The sequence below is a fragment of the Trachemys scripta genome, chromosome 20 (assembly GCF_013100865.1).
Source record: "Trachemys scripta elegans isolate TJP31775 chromosome 20, CAS_Tse_1.0, whole genome shotgun sequence".
Lineage (NCBI taxonomy): Eukaryota > Metazoa > Chordata > Testudines > Emydidae > Trachemys > Trachemys scripta.
This window is the reverse complement of record NC_048317.1, coordinates 10,830,015-10,849,961: the sequence shown is the minus strand read 5'-3', so window position 1 is coordinate 10,849,961 and position 19,947 is coordinate 10,830,015. Positions and strand designations below refer to the sequence as shown.

The 19,947-nt window shown below is 58.2% G+C and overlaps 1 protein-coding gene across 2 annotated transcripts; it reads left to right on the top strand.

Moving 5' to 3' along the window:
• The first annotated feature begins 2,362 nt into the window (after positions 1–2,362).
• On the top strand, positions 2,363–18,322 carry CD164L2 (CD164 molecule like 2). 2 transcript variants are annotated; one of them, XM_034754311.1, is made up of 6 exons: positions 2,363–2,586; positions 6,967–7,071; positions 10,640–10,717; positions 11,268–11,357; positions 13,669–13,831; positions 17,280–18,322. In XM_034754311.1, the coding sequence occupies exons 1-6, from the start codon at positions 2,397–2,399 to the stop codon at positions 17,284–17,286; spliced, it is 633 nt and encodes a 210-aa protein (XP_034610202.1). In that variant the 5' UTR covers positions 2,363–2,396; the 3' UTR covers positions 17,287–18,322. The 2 variants fall into 2 exon arrangements, with proteins under 2 accessions (XP_034610202.1, XP_034610203.1); XM_034754312.1 differs by lacking the exon at positions 17,280–18,322 and having other exon boundaries at positions 13,669–13,835.
• Positions 18,323–19,947: the final 1,625 nt, after the last annotated feature.

Genomic DNA, 19,947 nt, shown 5'->3' with positions numbered 1-19,947 from the left:
TTCCACCCCACCATCAACCTCAGCCTGGACCAATCTACACGGGAGGTCCACTTCCTGGACACCACCGTACAAATAAGCGATGGCCACATTAACACCACCCTATACCGAAAACCAACCGACCGCTACGCCTACCTTCATGCCTCCAGCTTCCACCCCGGTCACACCACACGATCCATCGTCTACAGCCAAGCACTGAGGTACAATCGCATCTGCTCCAACCCCTCAGACAGAGACCAACACCTACAAGATCTTCACCAAGCATTCTCAAAACTACGATACCCACACAAGGAAATAAAGAAACAAATCAACAGAGCCAGATGTGTACCCAGAAGCCTCCTGCTACAAGACAGGCCCAGAAGAGAAACCAACAGAACTCCACTGGCCATCACCTACAGTCCTCAGCTTAAACCTCTCCAACGCATCATCAGTGATCTACAACCCATCCTGGAGAATGATCCCTCACTTTCACAGACCTTGGGAGGCAGGCCAGTCCTCGCCCACAGACAACCTGCCAACCTTAAGCATATTCTCACCAGCAACCACGCACCGCACCATAACAACTCTAACTCAGGAACCAACCCATGCAACAAACCTCGATGCCAACTCTGCCCACATATCTACACCAGCAACACCATCACTGGACCTAACCAGATCAGCTACAACATCACCGGCTCATTCACCTGCACGTCCACTAATGTTATATATGCCATCATATGCCAGCAATGCCCCTCTGCTATGAACATTGGCCAAACTGGACAGTCACTACACAAGAGGATAAATGGACACAAGTCAGATATCAGGAATGGCAATATACAAAAACCTGTAGGAGAACACTTCAACCTCCCTGGCCACACAATAGCAGATGTAAAGGTTGCCATCTTACAGCAAAAAAACTTCAGGACCAGACTCCAAAGAGAAACTGCTGAGCTCCAGTTCATTTGCAAATTTGACACCATCAGATCAGGATTAAACAAAGACTGTGAATGGCTATCCAACTACAGAAACAGTTTCTCCTCCCTTGGTGTTCACACCTCAACTGCTAGCAGAGCACCTCACCCTCCCTGATTGAACTAACCTCGTTATCTCCACACTGATATATACCTGCCTCTAGAGATTTCCATTACTTGCATCAAAAGGAAGTGTGTTCTTCGCACAATGCACAGTCAACCTGTGGAACTCCTTGTCAGATGATGTTGTGAAGGCCAAGACTATAAGAGGGGATACATTCCTGGAGGATAGGTCCATCAATGGCTATTAGCCAGGACGGGCAGGGAGGGTGCCCTAGCCTCTGTTTGCCAGCAGCTGGGAGTGGGCGACAGGGGATGGATCATTTGATGATTCCCTGTTCTGTTCATTCCCTCTGGGGCACCTGGCATTGGCCATTGTCAGAAGACAGGATTTTTTGGAACTCATAAGAACATAAGAATGGCCCTACTGGGTCAGACCAAAAGTCCATCTAGCCCCGTATCCTGTCTTCAGACAGTGTCCAATGCCAGGTGCCCCAGAGGGAATGAATGGAACAGGGAATCATCAAGTGATCCATCCCCTGTCACCCATTCACAGCTTCTGGCAAACAGAGGCTCGAGACACCATCCCTGCCCATCCTGGCCCATTGATGGACCTACCCTCCATGAATTTATCAAGTTCTTTTTTGAACCCTGTTATGGTCTTGGCCTTCACAACATCCTCTGGCAAAGAGTTCCACAGGTTGACTGTGTGTTGTGTGAAGAAATACTTCCTTTTGTTTGTTTTAAACCTGCTTCCTATTAATTTCATTGGGTGACCCCTAGTTCTTGTGTTATGAGAAGGAGTAAATACCACTTCCTGGTTTACTTTTTCCACAGCGGTCATGATTTTATAGACCTCAATCATATCCCCCCTTAGTCGTCTCTTTTGCAAGCTGAAAAGTCCCAGTCTTATTAATCGCTCCTCATAGGGAAGCCATTCCATACAACTCGCTGGTGAAAGTTGGGTGCTAGTCATGGTGCAGTCTGGTCACCCACAGCTGCCCCTTGGCTAAGACCTGTGACATCCCTGCCCAAAGGGGGGGTAGATTCCTGGGGAAAGGGCTGGGGGGCTCTATGGGGAGGAGTCCTGGAATTTCTGTTAGCAGGTAGAGAAAGGGCTTGTGTGCACCTGGAGGAGCTTGTGCCTCCCCGCGCGCCTCTGCCCTGGAGATGGGGAGGTCGCAGCTCGGGGGGTGACCCCTTTGGCTAAGATGGGGGCTTATCTGGAGAAGCAGCTGCGCCCCCAGGGGGTCGGCAGGGGCAGCGCCCGCAGGAGCCCGTGGTTTGGGTGGGGCTGCACCTGGCTCTCGTGGGTGGGGCGGGGCCGCACCTGGCTGTTCCCCCGCCCCCGTCCGGGACGCTGGCTGCTCGCTCCCCGCCCCTGCGCGCATGAGCTCGCTCCGCTCCGGCTGCTTCCCGGGAGCCCCGCTCGCTCCCCCGAAAGTGACAAACCGCCGGAGCCGGGGACTCGCTCCTGCCCCCGGGCCCGGAGACATGGGAGCGCCCCGCACCTGGGCGCGGCGTGCTGCGCTCTGCTGCGCGCTGCTTTGCGCGCCCTGGCTGCCTCTCGGCTGGGCAGGTAGGTGGGGGGTCCGAGGGGGGGGCAGCTTCTCCTCCTCCCCAGCTCCAGCGCCTCTGGGGAACGCAGCAGGACCGGGGTGCCCCCCCACCCAGCCCGGACCCCGCTCCCAGGCTGGAGCCGCGGTCTGGGCTTGCTGGAAAGGGAACCTCAGCGCGCGAAGGGGCTCCGCCCCCCCCCCCCCCCCGCCCTGCGCAGCTTGCCAGGGCAGCGCTGAGTTTGTTTACAACCCATCCCAGGGGACGGGGCTGAGCCCGCCTGGGTCTCCGACCACTGGGGACGCTGCTGGGTCCCGGCTCAGGCTCCTCCCAAGTCCCGGGGTTCAGGGGTGCCTCTGTAAGGCAGCAAATCCCGCCTGGGGCTCGTGGTCAGCTGCTGCTCTCACTTCCCTGGGTGTCAGGCAGAGTCACCCCCAGGACTGCATGGCTGGGGCTGCGCTGGCCTGGTTCTGTGACCTGGATCTGTGACCCAGGTCAGTGCCCGTGGTGACCCACAATGGGCTGCCCACCCCTAGGCTGTGACCCTGCTCCGAGCGGATCTGGGGCCGGTGCCCAGAGCAGCCCTTGGCCGAAGCTCCCAACGCTGGGGCAGACAATGGACAATGTTCCCAACTGTGGGTATGACCTGAGATCAAAACTGGGCCCTCGGTTTGTGGGATTCTCTCTTTAGGGGGTTGGTCCCTATTTGTGCGGGGTTACTTTCCTTGCTGTTTCAGAGTAGCACCCGTGTTAGTCTGTCTCCGCACAAAGAACAGGGGTACTTGTGGCACCTTAGCGACTAACACATTTATTAGAGCATAAGCTTCCATGGGCTGTAAAACTTATGCTCTAATAAATGTGTTAGTCTCTAAGGTGCCACAAGTACTCCTGTTTTTCCTTGCTGTAACTTCCAGCTTAAACTGGGCGCCTGTGTTTTCCTGCCTCCTGGGGGACTCGCATGATCTTTTATGTTCTCACCATGCAAATCCAGCACTTGTTTCATTTCCCAAACACAATGCCCGGGGGAGATTTCTATCTCTGAGAGGCGGATGGCCCACGAGAGACTAAATAATTCCTAACCGAGCTCTCCCGCTCCGCTGATTGCCTGCCAATCTGAGAAGAGCGCTTGCGGATCCGCTCACCTTTCTGCAGCTGGGACTTTGTTGCTAAGAACTGGTGAGAGGTGGCTTCAGATCCTAGAGCGCCACAATCTGTTTGTTGGTTTTTCCCTCCAGCTGCCCGATCCCCACTGTGAAGTACCGGACTAGGCGGCATTCAGCAAAATGTCTGATTGTGTCTCTGGGCCTAGCAGGATAAAAATAACTTCAGTTCTAAACCTGCCTGAAACCCCGAGAACAAAGTCCTACTTTCCCATTGGTTACTGTACAGGTTTCTAACTGCTAGGCAAAGACAAGTGTTAGCACCAAAACACTGTCTCCATGGATACAATGTGCCGCTCAGCCTTCCACTTATTGCAGGAAGGTAATTGCCTAATTATTTTCTTTTCCATTTTCATGGTTTGCAATAGCGGGAGTGGCCTGTGGGTCAGGCTCTGCCGGGTGGCTAATGGCCAGCTGGTTTGAAGGACCCTTTGTTTCAACTCAGACCCGAAGCTGCTCGTTAGCTGTCCCGAAATAATCCTTTGCGCTCCTGGAATGCCTTTCTGTCCAGCTTTTCCAAGGGATATGAAATGGCGGGTGTCCCTCCCAGTTTATAAGTGGTTAAGGTCCTCCAGGGCCCCAAACCTCCATGGGTGTGCTGGGCTTTACCCGAGTGGGATCAGTGCCTAGGTTTTTCCAAGGTGATTGCTAATTTTGGGCGCTCAACTTGTGATCCGGGGCCTGATTCTTGACAGTGCCGAGTGCCCCCAGCGCCGGCTGTTATCAGCCAGGGTGGCGGGCACGCCGTCTCTCCGAACAACAGGCTCTCGAGGGCTCAGCTTGGACACCTGGAGCCGGTGGTGCCCAGAGCCCGTGAACCTCTCCTGAAAACTTAGTACCAAGGCCCCAGTGCTCCGAACACTGAACACGCCCATGTACCTCCTGTCGCCCCCTCGACTCCGGTGCTTCGAGTTCAGCCCAGGCCTACGTGGGCTTTGACGAGGAACCCTGCTGTCGTGACGCCAAAGGGCCTGTTCTAACCACTAGATCACGCAGCCTCCCCTCTGCCCCCTCCTTACTGGCTAGCATTGCTTCCATTTGGAACCAATCACGCAGGGGCAGGAGAGTTCTCCTCCGAAAATAAAGATGAGCCCCCGTTCGATACCCGGTGACTCACTTCATTTCCCCCGGGGCTATTTTTTTAAAATGTTGGGCCACGATGAATAAATGTGGGGGACGGGCAGGCACAGTGGGATCCCACGCGTGACAGTGGTTAGATTTGCTAATTCCTATCCAGATGGGGGTGGGGAAGGCAGTGTTCGTAAGCCAGCAAGGGAGGGGGAAGGGAGCAGACCCCTGTTATAAAGAAGCCTGGCCTGGCTGTGGTTCTGGGAGGCAAATGCTGGGGACTGCTAGGCTCGCGCTGCTGAGAGCTAGGGTGGGCTCTGGTTTTCTTAATCTTGCACTGAAATCCAGGTTCTGGTTGTACTCCCACCCCTGAGAGCCGCTCTCTCTGGAATGGACCCCGGCTGTTAGCAAGGATCTGGCCGTTAGCAAGCAAACGGGTCCAGTTTGGGGGAATCGCCACGTAGCATGAAGGCTGCTATTTGTGTGATTATTTCTAGTGACCTGAACTGAGATCAGGGCTCCCTGGGGCTGGGGGCTGTGTGGACCGGTATCCGGACAGTCCCTGCCCCAAAGAGCTTACAATCTAAGTAGACAAGACAAAGGAAGGAACTAACGACCCCCATTTTACAGGTAGGGAAACTGAGGCATGGAGCTATTTCAGTGTCTTGCCCAGGGTCCTCCAGCTCTCCTGAGTCCCGGTGCAATGCGTTAGCCAGGAGACCAGCCTTTCCCTGTAATTGATCCACCCCAGATGTACCTAACTGAATGGCTTGTATGGGTCCAATCCTGACAAGTGCCGATCGCCTCCTGGGATGTGCCGAGCATTCTCAGTCGCTGATTTCAGGATTGGGACCCACAGCTGCTGCGAATCCGTGGCTGGGCCTAGGGACATCGGGGTGGCTTTGCAAGTGAACTAAGCAGGAGGCCGGAGGAAGCAGGCTGTGGCCTTAGGACAGCAGTCCCAGATGTGGGGCTGGGTAAGAATCCTGCAAGGTCAACATGACTCCGCCCAGAGCTGGGCGCAGGTGAGGAGTGCTGCAGGGTTGTTCCAGTGCCCCAGCATCCAGAGGGAACTGCCCAGGCGTAGCACAGGGAAGTTGACCCAAATAGTTTGGGCCATTCACAAAAACAACCGGAGAAGGAGGTGATACAGCCACCGCCCCACACACGCTCATGGCCCTTAGCCCGGTGCTTCGGGCAATCACCGGAGATTTAGGGAACCCAAGGCCCTGCTCTGGAACAGCCCGTAACAGACATCTTCAATTCACTGAAAACTCAAAAAACCCTCAGTCGGTTCAACCTGAAGTGAGGTTTTTTTTTTTTTTTCCAAACTGGCTTGGATCCAAAAAAAATTAGCCATTAACCTAGCTGTGTATTGGTGCTTTGAGATCTGTGATTAAAGGGGCAAGGCATGGCTGGGGTGTTCTCTGCTTCTCTGGGAACACCTATAGCTCAGGGCCACAGCCACGTGAGGCATGTGAAAATGAACGTCCTGCTTTCAGAGATGGAGAAACTGAGGCCCAAGATTTGTTTAGGTACTGAAGTGACTTGCCTGAGGCCAGGGAGGCAGTCGGTGTCAGAGAGCTCTGACTCCATCCCGTGCTCAGACCACGGGACTCGGCCTCTCCTGGGTCTAATCATTAGATTCTAAAGCACCTAACTTCCAAGAGGGGACAAAGGCTGGAATGTCTTGACTCTCCAAACGCTTGCCAGGGCCGTGGTGTGCTGGGGCTGAGAGCAGGGCTGCCCGGAGGGGTAAGGGGGGGAAGTGGGGCAATTTGCCCCAGGCCCGGGGCCCCCACGAGAATATAGTATTCTATAGTATTGCAAATTTTTTTTATGGAAGGGGCCCCCAAAATTGCTTTGCCCCAGGACCCCTGAATCCTCTGGGCAGCCCTGGCTGAGAGGCAGTGTCAGCTCAGAGGCCCTGGTACTGTATTGCCCTTGGGGGATGCTGGCCAGGCTCCCAAGATGGCCCCTGCTCAAGTGCGCTCAGGTCAGAACCGAAGGGGAGGGGGCTGGGGACTGGTCTGTGTCTGTGACGGCTTCGCTTAGCAGTTCTGAGGTGCTCTTCAACCTTGAGGCCTCACGGCTCCGTGCCCCGTCCTCCAAGCGGGCTAGTTACCCGGCTGCTTGCTGGGACCTGACATCTGGCGTCCTCTGGCTTTTGGCAGGAGAGTGCAAACAGCTGGAGCCCTGTGAGAGGTGCATTGAAGGAGACGCTTCCCGGAACATCACCGGCTGCGTGTGGATGCGCTGCGGAGCCGCGGAGGAGCCAGGTATGCTTGGGGAGCCTCTCTAGTTCTCCTGCATTAACCCTTTGCAGCCTGGCCCCATGGGCCCTGCCCGCCAGGAGGTACCAAGCTGTATTCAAACATCACCACCATCAGCAGGGATCTTAAAACCGTATCCCAAGCTCTCCGTGTTGGGTGAATCCATGGCATGGTTCTCAGACCCTCCCTGGGCCCCGTGACCTGGGAAACGGCTGGAAACAGGCCCTTGGATTGTTCTGCTGGTGGCCTGGAAAGTAGCAGTGTCCTAAATGTTCGTGGGCCCCGTTCCTTTTGAGCTAAAGTCTACGCATCCCCAGCCGGGGTGTTTTCTGAGCCCTTGTGAAAACCTGTCTGTGAGCGTCACACTGGGCGCTTGGAAAGCCTGACCCGCTCTGCATGCGTAAATGAGTCCCGGCTGTGGGCACTTTTACGCTGGTCAGGCCCCAGGCGCGCTCTCCCAACACCAGTGTCCGCGATGGGTCAGACGCTGCGCCCATCGCCATGGTTCTGCTGTCAATGGGTTCAGGACAGAGTTCCCGGCTGCCTTTCCCGGCGGGGGTCTGTCGGAGCTGGTTTGTCCTCAGGCCGGACAGGGCGCTGTGGCTGTATTGGGCTCTGCTAACTGGGCAGGGGGTTAGGTTGAGCTGCGCTCCTGGCTGCTTCCTCTCATGCTGGCAGGTCAGTGGGGAATTTGTTGCCCTTTGGCAGCTGAATTCCAAGCTTTCTAAGTGACTCGGTGACGGAAGGTTTCTTCACTGCCCACCTAGTCGCGTTCTGCTTCCCTATGGAGACTATCTCCGAGCAATCTCCCTGTTTCTGGATGCTGGTCTCGGTGGGGGATTCTGGGGATCCCCCCCATCCACCCACACCCCACCCTGGCTCAGCTCTCTAGCGGAGGTGACCACCCCGGTGTAGGCAGAGTTCTCCTCCTTGCGGGATAGACAGAGGGCATGGAGGGGCCCTGGCTGGTTCTATGAGCTGAGGCCTGGTTTCCCTGGCTGCTAATCTGGCCGTCTCTTCCCATGCAGCGCCCTGCTCGAAAGCTAAACTGAGATCAGGCTAGGGTGACCAGATGTCCCCATTTTATAGGGACAGTCCTGATTTTTGGGTCTTTTTCTTATATAGGCTCCTATTACCCCCCCACCCCCTGTCCCGATTTTTCACACTTGCTGTCTGGTCATCCTAGGTCAGGCCCAGCAGCCTACTGTGAAAACCTCTGTGGTACAGTGAGGAGCCCGCCCAGAGGGAGTTGCTAAACGCAGTGGAGCGGCAACAGCTGGCCTGCTGTGCTCTGATTAAGATGGGGGACAAGTGTCTTAGTGGGGGCCCCTCCCCAGTCACATCACACACACACAAAATTACCCAGCATCCCACACACATTACACCTGCCAAAAATCCCATTATCCTCCCACCCTGTCCTGCGCCATCGCCTCCCACGGCTCCGTGAATCACGCTCCCTGGTACCGAGTGCCACCCGCCTCCAGCTGCTTCTACTGGCGGGTGCAGCCTGCTCCCCCCGCTCCCCCATCTTAAAGGCCTCTGGCTTTAGGCTTCACATCTCCAGCCCCACCACTGGCCGACGGCAGCAGCGCCACCTGGTGGCCAGTGCAGGGCTGGCAGGCTGCTAGCTCAGTCAGCCGTGGCTGGCGGTGCTTAATTTGTAAAGACAGAAGTGCCGGGGTTCAAGCAGTAACGCTGGCATCCTCTGCACAGCATGGCCTTGCATGCCATCGAGATGCTGGGGCAGAGCCCTGCCAACCCCAGGCACAAATTAAGCTCTGGTGGCCGGGCAGCCCAGTTCCCCCAATGAGCAAAGAACAAACTCCGCTCCCTGCTTTGTTGTCTACCCCATCCCACCCGATGCACACCGTGGCCAGCAGAGTCACTTTTCGCTCCGGCTGTCCCATTGCTCTGACTGGGGCGCTGAGGGGATCAGGCCCAGCTGGGCAAGGGGAGGTGGATTGTCCCTTTCAGAGCCGAGCGAGGAAAAGTGACAGACCAGTGACTGCGTGAGGGTCTTTCTCGCGCATCTGTGTAATTCATTCTCTGGCTTCTGTCCCGCTACGCAGTGTGGCGTGAGCTCTCTAAGCTGGAGGCTTTGCAAAGTCCCTGCTCTGTGACCCATGGAAGGCACTAGGTCTTTGCTGGGGGGGAGGAGGACTGTCTTTCACATCTCACCCTGGTGCTTTAAAGCCCAAGGCCCAGCCAGCCCAGAACAGAACAACACCCGGCATCTTTGTTTTCTGGGTGGGCGTTGAGTTTCCGAGTCCTGTTGCTTTGGGAGGGGCTCTGGCTGCTTCTCCTGCTACCTTCAATAACAACTGATGTCATCGGGGGGGGGGCGGGGGGAGAAGCAGAGATAATGGAATTGAAAATCCTCCACTTCCCAAAGGGTGGGGCAGAGAACAGAGACAGAAGAGCATGTGGCAAGAGTAAGCCGACCCCACTGGCCCAAGCACATGGACCTGTAGAAACCCAATAACTTAATAATACCTGCCACCTTGTTTAAACTCTTTTGGGAAACCCTGGCTCGTTCAGTGACTTTAACTAGAGTAACCCGAGTCCATCTATTTGGAGATCACATCACCTGCTGGTAACATGCAGCCACCTCTGGGGTGAGATGCATCTGATTCTGCTCTGCTTGCAATTCAACCATGACCTCTTGCTCCAGAAGTGGCATCTGAATGGCTTGTCTGCGTGGCCGACAAGCCGGTAGGCTGCCTCTCGCTCTCCAGGAATGGGTTTCTGATGCGCTGCGCTCGGTCCAGCTGTCTGTTTGTCCAGCTATCCTCATCCAGCCACCATGTGCCGGGGTGGGCTCCTGCCAGATTACTGGGGTCTGCAGTGAAGCTATGTAAGGGTCCAAAGGGGATGGAGCTAATGCAGTTGAGCTGAAACAAGGGTTGTGATTTGAGTTCCAATCAATCCCAAATAGGCTGGAATTTGTGGTTAGGTGTTTAATGCTGGAGAGAGCCACTTACAGGGACAAAACAAAGGGAGATGTGATCCCCTTGCTGTTCCTCCACCCTCCGGGAACTGAAATATCCCCAAGGGTGAGAGCCAGTCTCTGTCTCAGCCCACGATGGGGCTCTCCGGACTTACAGCTGCTGGGGGAATTGGCAGTACAGACCGTGAACCCTAGTGGAAGCTGCATGGATCCGAAGGGGGGAGAGGTTTGTCGGTCGTCCAAGCAACGCTGCCCAGGAAGGCGTCCCAGCAGGAGATCGTGTTCCAAGCGCGACGCCGTCCGCACGAGCTCGGGGCGTGATGCTGGGCAGGGCCCTGGGGGAGCAGAAGCTACAAAGCTGATGCAAAGTTGGAACGTGCCAGACTCAAAGCCCGGATGCTCATTTGGGCAGGTGCGGACTGAGTCCTTAGGCGCTGCTTCCCCAGCTCTCGTGTGTGGCTTACCAGGCTGACCATGTGGTCTCGCTCACTGTCTCCCCACACCAGCCAGGAGTCGCCCACTCAGAGCCCCCTTCGTGGGGGGAATGGCAGGGTTTTCTAGGGGGCAGGTTTGCTCAGGAGAGTTTTGTGAAAGGTTTTTCTGGCTGGCTTTTCCTGTTTCCTTCAGGGCCCGGGAGCTGCATTGGGAAGGGAGAAGCCACCAAGGAGACGTGCTCCATCTACAATGTCACTGCTACATGCCCAGGTAACTTCCCGGGGTGAACGCAGCAGCATGGTGCACAGCACTGGGCCTCGGGAGACCTGCATTCTACCCCTGACTCAGATGCTGATTTATTTTCCCATCTGTAAAATGGGGATAATATTCCCCCTTCTTTGCAAGGCGCTGTGCGAGCCGATGGTCTCAATGTAAGCGCTAGGTGATATTTATTTATTTATTTATCTGCTTTTGGGTAAGAGAATCCACACTCCATTGCAGGAGCAACAGCTGTGAACCCAGTCCCAGCCTCTCCCAGCAGGGGGCGCTGTAGGGAATGGGGTAGGAGCAGTGGCTGTGAGGGAGCTCACAGCTATTCCAGTCCCCGACTCTCCCAGTAGGGGGCGCTGTAGGGAATGGGGCAGGAACAGTGGCTGTGCGGGAACTCACAGCTATTCCAGTCCCTGACTCTCCCAGCAGGGGGCGCTGTAGGGAATGGGGCAGGAACACTGGCTGAAGGGGGAGCTCCAGTCCCAGCCATGGTGAGAGCCAGAGAGGAACTCTGGCCTCTAAGCGCCTAGTCTTGTTCTTCCACCCTCAGCGCGGAGATCGCCTACCAAGGAGCCTCCGCACGCATCCACCAAGGAGACTCAGCACGCATCCACCAAGGAGCCTGAGATCCTCACCCCAGGCAAGTGGCAATCATTGGGCTGGGGAGGGAGTGGCTGGCCGTGGCCGGCTGGAGAAGAGCCAAGTTCTAATGTGTGGTTCTTGCCCCAGGCTCAGGTCAGCGGGGAGGGGTCTGGCGGGTTTGTTGTGCTGAGAACACGCGCCCTTCCCTCCCGCGTCAGACAGGAGCCGGGTGGGGCCGGGCAGTCGAATGTCTCTTCGTTCCAGAATTTCTCCTGCAGAAAGAGGGGAGGGAAGCGTGTGCCATAATTCAAGCACAGGCCTGGTCCTCAGGACTCCTGGGTTCTACTGACAGCGCTGGCTGTGTGACTTCTGGAAAGTCCTCCTCTCCCTCCCCTGCTCCGTGCCTCAGTTTCTCTATCTGTACTAAAAAGGGGAATAATGACTTTTACTTCCATCCCAGGGAGCGTCTGGAGGGTTACTAGTCACTGCCTGAAGTGCTTCTAGGTAAATGTCAGGTGCTATACAAGGGCAAAGTATTCTATTAATCAAAGCCCTGTCACATAGGAAATAGCCCCATTTGGGGGACCTCCAAATATTTTGGTGGTGAAAGCCTAGCATGTATTAAGGCAGGGGTGACTGACACCTCTCCCTTCAGAGCTCCCCATGCTGTGTGCAGTGCCCTGCGCGCCTTTTGTGAAGCAGCCAGTGCTACATATTATATCTAAACGATGGGCCTGACTTTTTTTTTTTTAAAGTGGGCGGGGGGGGAGAGACACCGATGTACTAACTTATAGGCACAGTTAACTGTGATTTGTTCGTGCAAACAAGGTCATCGCTCATGCAGAGTATCACAAGTTGATCAACTTGCACCCTCGTTTTGCACGTGTATTTGGGGTCCAAACGTTTGGACAAGTCAGGCCTGGGCGCAAGTGAGAGAGAGACATCTGCTTTTACATAGAGACTCTCCCAGCATTGCTTCACTCCCCACTAAAATGCGGCCGAGTCCTGGGTGGAGTGGCCCCCAGCACCTGTGAGACAGGCTGCAGCAATGCAGCATGGGATAGGAAGAGAATTCTGCCTCCAGCTGAACCTGCCGGGGGAAATGAAGGCAGGCGGAATGTAACGGGAACAAATGGTCTTTCCAGGCCCTTGCTCATAATAGGCTCTTGCTGCTGGGGTGGGTAACCAGGAGGGAGGATGGGGAGCGGGATGGCTTATGAGAAGGAGGCTTTTTCCAGGAAGGAGGAGCAGGAATCGGAGAGCTTTCAGCTAATTAAAACGAGTAACCGTATCCTGCAGCTTTGTGAATTATTGATCCAGCCCAGGCTCTGCTGGGCAGTCGCTCTCTTTAGTGGAGCAGCCGATGGCTTCTCTTCCCAGTCCTCCCATTCCGCATGCCGCTGGTTCGCTCTCTGCTCCCAGACACGCGCACACAGTCTCTGCTCTGCAGTAAACTCTCGGCTACAGCAGGTGGTGTGGACAGAGGAAAGGGCTGGCATAGGGAGAGCACTGAAAGGGTTAAACTCCATTCACTATAGTCTCCTTACGGTGACCCCTCTGGGGTCTGTAGTGTGCATGGGGGGCCTGAAGTGTCCCCCCCCACCTCCTTTGCATTTCACTCTGTTATAAAACATGTCAGGATGCAGAGCGCTGCTGCGCTGCGTTCTCTGCCCCTTCCTCTCACCTCTGCCTACAGATGGGTCTAGTTCTTCCTCACCAGTCAACAGGGTGCTGCGTCGCCATCCGCTTCAGTGCATGAGATGCCCTCTGGGCTTGGGAGACTAGGTTACAATAGGAAGCCCAGCATGCTGGCTGCGCTGGAATGCAGCCACCTCTGGGGAGGAGGGCAGCCGCCTGCTCATACACTGCACCACAGGTGGGGTGGGGAAGAAGAGATGCTGCTGGCCAAAGAGAATGGGAGAAGTGCCATGGGATCTGGAGTGACCCTCTTCCCAAACAGCCAGGACCTCAGCTTCATCTCTGATGGCCCAGTCTCCCTGGCGCCATGCTGGGGCGTTGGTGGAGAGGGCAGTGTTCTCTCGAGGTGGAATGCCCCTCCGAGTTCCTGGAGAGCTTGAGGTGAACCTATTCCAGAGCCTGGGGCATCTCCCGACTCTTCCTCCTGCCCCTTTCCCTCCATCACTGCCCAGGGAAGCCCTGCTTACCCAGGGGCAGGAGAGGGGTGTTGCCTTCAGCACCAAGGACAACGTACCTAGGCTCCGGGCTCGGGGCCCCAAGGGCCCAGAAGCCTGCTCAGGTGGCCAGTAACTAGGGAGCAGGTGGCATGCCAGGAGAGGGACTGCGGCGTTGCAGGGGTGTGTGCGTGGCGTCAGGCCCCAGTAACGCCATTGCTGCTTCCCCCCCCCCAGGGACGACAGCCGGCCCCCCGCGGACAGCCACCCCCGAGTTCCGCCCGCCTGGCTTCGACTCGGCCAGCTTCGTGGGGGGGATCGTCCTCGTGCTGAGCGTCCAGGCCGTCTTCTACTTCATCGTCAAGTTCCTCAAGTCCAAGGACAGCACCTACCAGACGCTGTAAGCTTCCCCCCCCGCCACACACTGTCTGCCTTGGCCAGGCTCGGCCCTGGGGCTGAAGAACCACTCTGATCCCGGGAGTGGCTGGGGGCGAGCTCTGCTGTGTGTGATGGGGTGTGGAGGGAGACCCACTGGTGCCACAGGCTCGGCATTGACCCACCCATAGCTGTATGTGGGGCAGCTGCTAGATCCAGCCCCGGGGGGGTGGGGGAATAGCACTGTCCGGCTCCCATCTTTCCACCTGTTTAGACAGCACCGACTGCAATCTGTCTAGAGTCGCCGTGGGTACGTTTCCCCCGCCATGGCTAGGCAGTCGTGTGCATCTGGGCTCTCTGCACCTGCTCCCCAGCGCGCTGTGAGATCCTTGTGTGTCTGTCTCTGGCAGCTGCGAGCACGTGGCCGCGTGTGGCGGCTCATCCTCCGTCTTGCTCATGGCCGTGCATTGTTGGTTCACTCTCATGCAAACCCCACTGTGAACCTTTGTGTTCTCCCTCTCTTTCCCCTGTCCCAGCCGCACTGGGGCGTCCGCTCCACCTCTCCCTGCCCCGTGGAGGCCAGGTCTCCCCAGCGCGTGCTCTCCGTGAGCAATAAACCCCAGCTCTCCCTCTGGTGGAGACTCTCCTCGTCCGTGTTTCTCTCATCTGGTTGTTTTTCTGCCTCCTCATCCATCTGTCGCCGGTTCATCTCTCTGGTGCCTGCCAGCTGGCGTCGCCCCTCCCCAGATCATCCCCGTCTCCTGCCATTCACAGCAGAGAGACAGGAGCCGGGGACCCAGCCCCTCGGATAGCTCGTTCCGCTGTGGAGTGAGAGCCCTCACGCTGATCGGGGCCGGGGCATGCGGGGATGGGCCGGAGCAGGGAAGTGGCTGTTTGCAAGAGGGGAGGCTGGGCCGGAGTCACTGACGCTGGGTGAAACGGTGGCTCGCTCTTTCTTCCCCCTGTGTGTCTCCAGAGGCTCTGGGCTGGGCCCATTCAAGCCCCCCCCCCCCGCCAACACCCAAACTCCTCTGCTTCTCCCCAGCCTATGCGCTCCTCCACCTGCTGGCCCATCCAGAGCCCCCTTCCCCTTTGGCCTGACTCCCCTGCCCAAGGTACCATGCCCCATGTAGGGACTGACCTCTGGGCGTGCCCGAGTCCTGGGCACACGCTCGCCTCCTTTCCCCTCGGGCCCTGCCTCTCTCTGCCCCAGTCCCGGCTCGGGGACTTTCTCTCTTGTGGGAACAGGGCTCACCCCATAGGAGAGCGTGGAGGGCAGAGGCTCGGGGCTGGGCCGGTGTCTAATGTCAGGTGCCGTCCCCTCTCTCTGTTTCCCCTGCATGCTGCCCGGCGCCAGGGAGGAGAACCAGTAGGTGTTGCTGTATGGCTCTGTGTACACGTGCAAGGCGGCGGGAAACGCAACAAGAGAAAACGTCGCCCTTTCTTGGAGCTGCCTGCGGGTGGGGGTGGGGGGAGTCTCCAGGGCAGGGTGGTAGTCCAGCCTGCCCCCTCCCTGCTGGTGTGCTGTGCGGAGGGGGCACGCAGGCCTTGGCTAGCCCGTTGGCTTGTATTAAAATGCTGTCTCCTTGCCCAAAGGCAGGGCTGAGGTGCTCCACTCAAGAGCTGGGTAATGCCCCCCTCGCTATTTAATGGGACGCTACCCAGTTCCTATCCACCACCACGGCCCACTGCTGTCACAAGCATTTTCTTGGCGGGCGTCTGGCTGTCTCCCCCCCCTGCCCTAGCCCATGCGCTACAACAAGGCTCTCTGCTGTCGTAGCAGTTCCCAAACAAGCCCCTCTGTGCACTGGGAAATCCCCTCCTCCCCCCAGCCCCACGAAGCATCCTCAGTCTGGCTCCAGCTTGGCTGTGAGGCCATCTCTAAAATACCGGGCACTCCTGGCCGCTGGCATCCCCTCCAGCCAGCGGCCCCCCTCTCCGTCTGGATGGCAGCCGCTGTGTAGGAGTGGGGTCTCTCTGAAAGGCAGCTTAGCGGCAGATGGCTCTGAACCCCGACCCAGCAGCACGTCTGCCGCTGTCGCTTCGTCCCCACTTCCCCAACGCACCCGTTACGAGGGGAAGGTGGGGTGATTAAAGGGGTGTGTGCCCCTCCCCGCCAGAGCCACCCGGGGGGGGCAAGTGGGGCAATTTGCCCCAGGCCCCACAGGAACCCCCACGAGAATATAGTATTGCAACTTTTTTTATGGAAGGGGCCCCCGAAATTGCTTTGCCTCAGGCCCCCTGAATCCTCTGGGCAGCCCTGCTCCCCACTCTCCCTCCTTCCCCCCCCCCAGCCCTCCGTGTGCTCTTGCTGTGCTGTTGTGTTGCCGTGTGGGTCCTTGGGGGGCGGCTGGGGGCATGCTGCGTGCAGTGGGCCGAAGCCTTGTGAGCGCGGAATTAAAGTTGCACGGTTTGATTTCTCCAGGGTGGCTGTTTGTTGCTGGGCGGATCCCTGCACGGGCCGGAGGGGCAGGGGTGGGTGTTGACAGCTCAAGGCATGGAAATCCCTTGGCACAGTTAGACGGGCCCAGGCAAAGTGGGCTGACCCGCCGGGCGCGGGCGGGTGCTGCTGTATCAGGTGTCTGGTTCCCCTGCCCCGCTGGGCTGCGAGGGCGAATGGATGTCTGTCCAGCTGTGCACCCCCGCTCCAATAGAAGGGTCTGCGGGAGACCATCCCCAGCACCCGCCGCAGGCGTTGAGTCCTGGGGGGCCGGGGGCACGGCTGAGAACGTTTGGGTTTTCAAGGACGGGGAGGTGTGGGGGGGCAGAATAACCAGCCTGGGGGAAGCAAGGACCCGTGTCCCTGTGCTTCAGGCAGCCTCTGAGAAATGGCTTTCAGGCAGGTAGGAGCAGCTGTTGTGCGTAAGTGGTCTGTGTCCCTGAAAGTAGCCTTGTGTCTGTCTGCGTCTGTCCGTCCCCCACCCACAGTTTATTTGCCCATCTAACGACATTACCCGCTTGGGGCCAGATCGACAGCGGGCGTCTCCGCTCTGTGCCAGCCCTGGTTTAGGGACAGAGGAGGATCCTCGGCCGAGAGATCCCTTGGGAAAGCGGGGGGGTCCTTGCAGTGTGGAAGCTGTTATGGAAGGGTGGGGGTGTCTTTTCCTAAGGGAAGCGTGATTGCTTTGGTACGTTGCCCCAGCGACAGTCTGGGTCCCCTTTGCCCACATCTCGCATCCATCTCCTGGAGGGAGAGGCCTTCTCGTCCCCTAGAGACGTGGCATTTCGGTCCAGACAGGCGCTAGTTTTAGACTCCTTGCTGGGAACGGCCCTGTCACTTCACAGCAGCCCTTGGACCTTGCCTCCCTGGGCTGGGAGTGAACCAGTGACCTGGTGGTGCCAAGCCCCTGGGGCATCCAGTCCTGTCTGGGACAGCAGCCTGCTGGGGTGTGGAATGGCTGCGCCGGGGGGCAGTGATTGCGGTGGCACTCAGCCCCCGCTGGTGAGCTCTCTTCTTTGTCCCACCGCCTTAGGATCTGACGGCCGCTGCCCAGGGCGGGGCGGTGAAGTGGTTTCCTGTGGGAGGAGGAATGGACGACGAGGCGGCCGGTGCCCCGGCTGCCCTGCTTGCTCTCGCCCGCGCCCCTCTCCCTCCTTGCTGGGGCAGGAGAGCTGGGCACCGTGGAGCTATGCAAAGTGCTGCCAGGCCGGGTCCTCCGGGCTTGGAGCCGTGTCGTGTCCGTTAGACTCGCCGCAGGGAGGGCTGGCCCCAGAGCCCCGGGGCCACACGGGCTCCAGCCAAGCCTCGGGCCAGTCCCCAGCAAGACTTGATGTCGCTGCCTTGTTTAGGAAGCTCAGGGTGCCCTCCTGGTCCTGCTCTCTCTGGATGGATGGACCCCCGGGGCTGACAGGCTCAACCCACCTTTGCCGGACCCTCCACGGCGCAGCTCTGCCTCCCTCTAGCTCTATTTGATTGTTCCTTCCCCCGGCTTGGGGGGCTGGCGAGCTCCCCTTTCCTGCTGGAATTCCAGTGGGTGGGGGTGAGGGGGGTGAAGCTGGGTCAGCCATTCACTTGGCCTTCACCTTCTGTCTGCTGGAGGAACGTCCCATCCCGCCCCCCCATACACATACCCTGAGCATCCTGGCCTGTAACTTCCCACCAGCCTTCATCTTTGTAACCCCTGCCCGGTCGGGCGGACCAATCCTCAGGCACAAGGGCTTTCCCAGGCTACGGGAGCAGGAGAGGTCTCCCCTAGGCTCAGGTGAGCTCCCTCGTGTTGTTCCTTCCAGAGATCTCAAGGGATCCACAGCTGGTTTCCTCTTTAAAGGTGGCCTAAGGGCCCCCCCCGCCCCCCCGGATGTTCCCCAGTTCCTCTCTCTGGTGCCTGACAGCTGGCTTCTCCCCTCCCCGGGCCCGATCTGCTCTGAGGGGGCTGGTTGGGTTATTCCCCACGCTGGCTCCATTTCCCTGGGGCTGGCGGGACTCTGGGCTCTGACCCCCGGCCATGCATCACTGTGGGAGGATGGAGTCATTGCACGCAGAGGAGGCAAATAAAAGCACTTTCTTTTTCTTGGATCTTTGGTGTCTGTGTCGTGTGTGGGAGCGACGGGGGCTACGTTACACCTAGTGCCCCTGTAGCCTGACGAGCAAGTTTGCTGCACCTGGGAGCCCCCCCCCCCGCTCTGGTGGTGGGGTCTGGCAGGCACACCTGGGACGGGGTGGTGGGTGGTTCGTTCTCATCCTCGGCCTGCTGACAATGGGGGCTGTTCAGTGATGGAGGCAGGCGCATGCCTCTTTCCCCCGTGCTGCCCTTCTCTAGGGCCGGCGGCAGGGACCCAGGCTGCTTAACTGCACTGCTGCCCCACGGCCCCTACGCCCTGAGCAGCAGTAAGGGCCTGGTCCTCTGACTATGCTGAATGCTCAACTGGTGCCCGAGTGGAGATGGACGTGGGGGTGTAGCGGGGAGGATGGGTGGGTGGGGAGGTGCTGTGCTTGGAGAAGCGATGGCTGGGGCTGGAAACGATCTGCCTAGCTGCGCTGGGAGTGAAGGACTGGGTCTGGGTTCTGCTCTCCTCCCTGTTATTCCTAGGAAGAAAAACCAAACCACTTAGGGATGTGAGCTTTGGACCCCACCGTGAGGGTAATGGTGTTATCCCCTTTTCATGGGTGGGGAAACTGAAGCATGCAAAGGCGGCCCGAGCAAGGCATTCGTTTCAGTGCTGGGCACCGAGCTCACGACTTCCTGGCTCCCAGCCCTGTGCTCGGTCGCACCTTGTATTTGAACACTGAAGCCTACAGCTGTCAGCCTGACCCGGTCCTCAGCACAGAGTGGGCCTGCCCCAGCTCACTCCGGTGTCTCCCCTTTGCAGGGCGTTGTTATGGCATGTGGCCTAGGACAGGGGGTCTCACAACACATTTTTGGTGGCCTCAGAGTGCGGCCACCAACTCTGGCTGGGGGCTGCACTGACATTTTTTCCTGAAATACTTAATGAACTTTAGGGAAAACAAATAAATAGGGGCATGTACACAGCCAGAGCATTGTCATTTCTTTATGCAGGGTTTTTTGCATAATCAATAATAAAAATAATGCTGTGAAAAGTGATTAACAAACATACCAATATCACTTTTCACAGCAAGTTAAGACCTGGATGGAGGAGTGGGGGGGTGAGGCAGCAGGGGCCAGGGAGGGAGGATGGATGGAGAGGTTGGGGGGGTGAGGCAGCAGGGGCCAGGGGGGGTGGGAGCCGGGGGCCCTGGCCCTGGCCGGGCGGGGGGTGTGGGTTGGCGCCTGGAGCTGGGGGTCGGTGCCCTGGGCCAGCACCCATTGGAGCCCAGGGTGGGCACCTGCAGCTGCATGGCCGGGGATCAGAGCCCAAGGTCGGCGCTTGGGCCCGCGCCCGCTGCTGCACAGCCGGAGCTAGGAGTCCGTGCCCTTGGCCAGCACCCCCCGGAGCCTGGGGTTGGCACCCGCTGCCGTGTGACTGGGGCAGGGGATCTGCACCTCGGGCTGGGGATTGGCGCCCATGGCCGGCGCCCATGGCCAGCACCCGCCAGAACCCAGGGTCGACATCCAGGAGCAGTGCCCAGGGCTGGGGATCGGTCACCACTGGGATTGGGGGCTGGCGCTTGGGGTCTGTGCCTGCTGCCGCATGGCCAGGGATTGGCATCCAGAGCCAGCCCCCGCCGGAGCCCAAGGCCAG

What these genes read in the sequence shown, in the direction of transcription:
- CD164L2 (XM_034754311.1), top strand. Translation starts at nt 2,397, where the DNA reads ATGAGCTCGCTCCGCTCCGGCTGCTTCCCGGGAGCCCCGCTCGCTCCC. An exon ending in GCTGCCTCTCGGCTGGGCAG is followed by an intron (nt 2,587 to 6,966) that starts GTAGGTGGGGGG and finishes GGCTTTTGGCAG; the next exon opens with GAGAGTGCAAACAGCTGGAG. An exon ending in GCCTGAGATCCTCACCCCAG is followed by an intron (nt 11,358 to 13,668) that starts GCAAGTGGCAAT and finishes CCCCCCCCCCAG; the next exon opens with GGACGACAGCCGGCCCCCCG.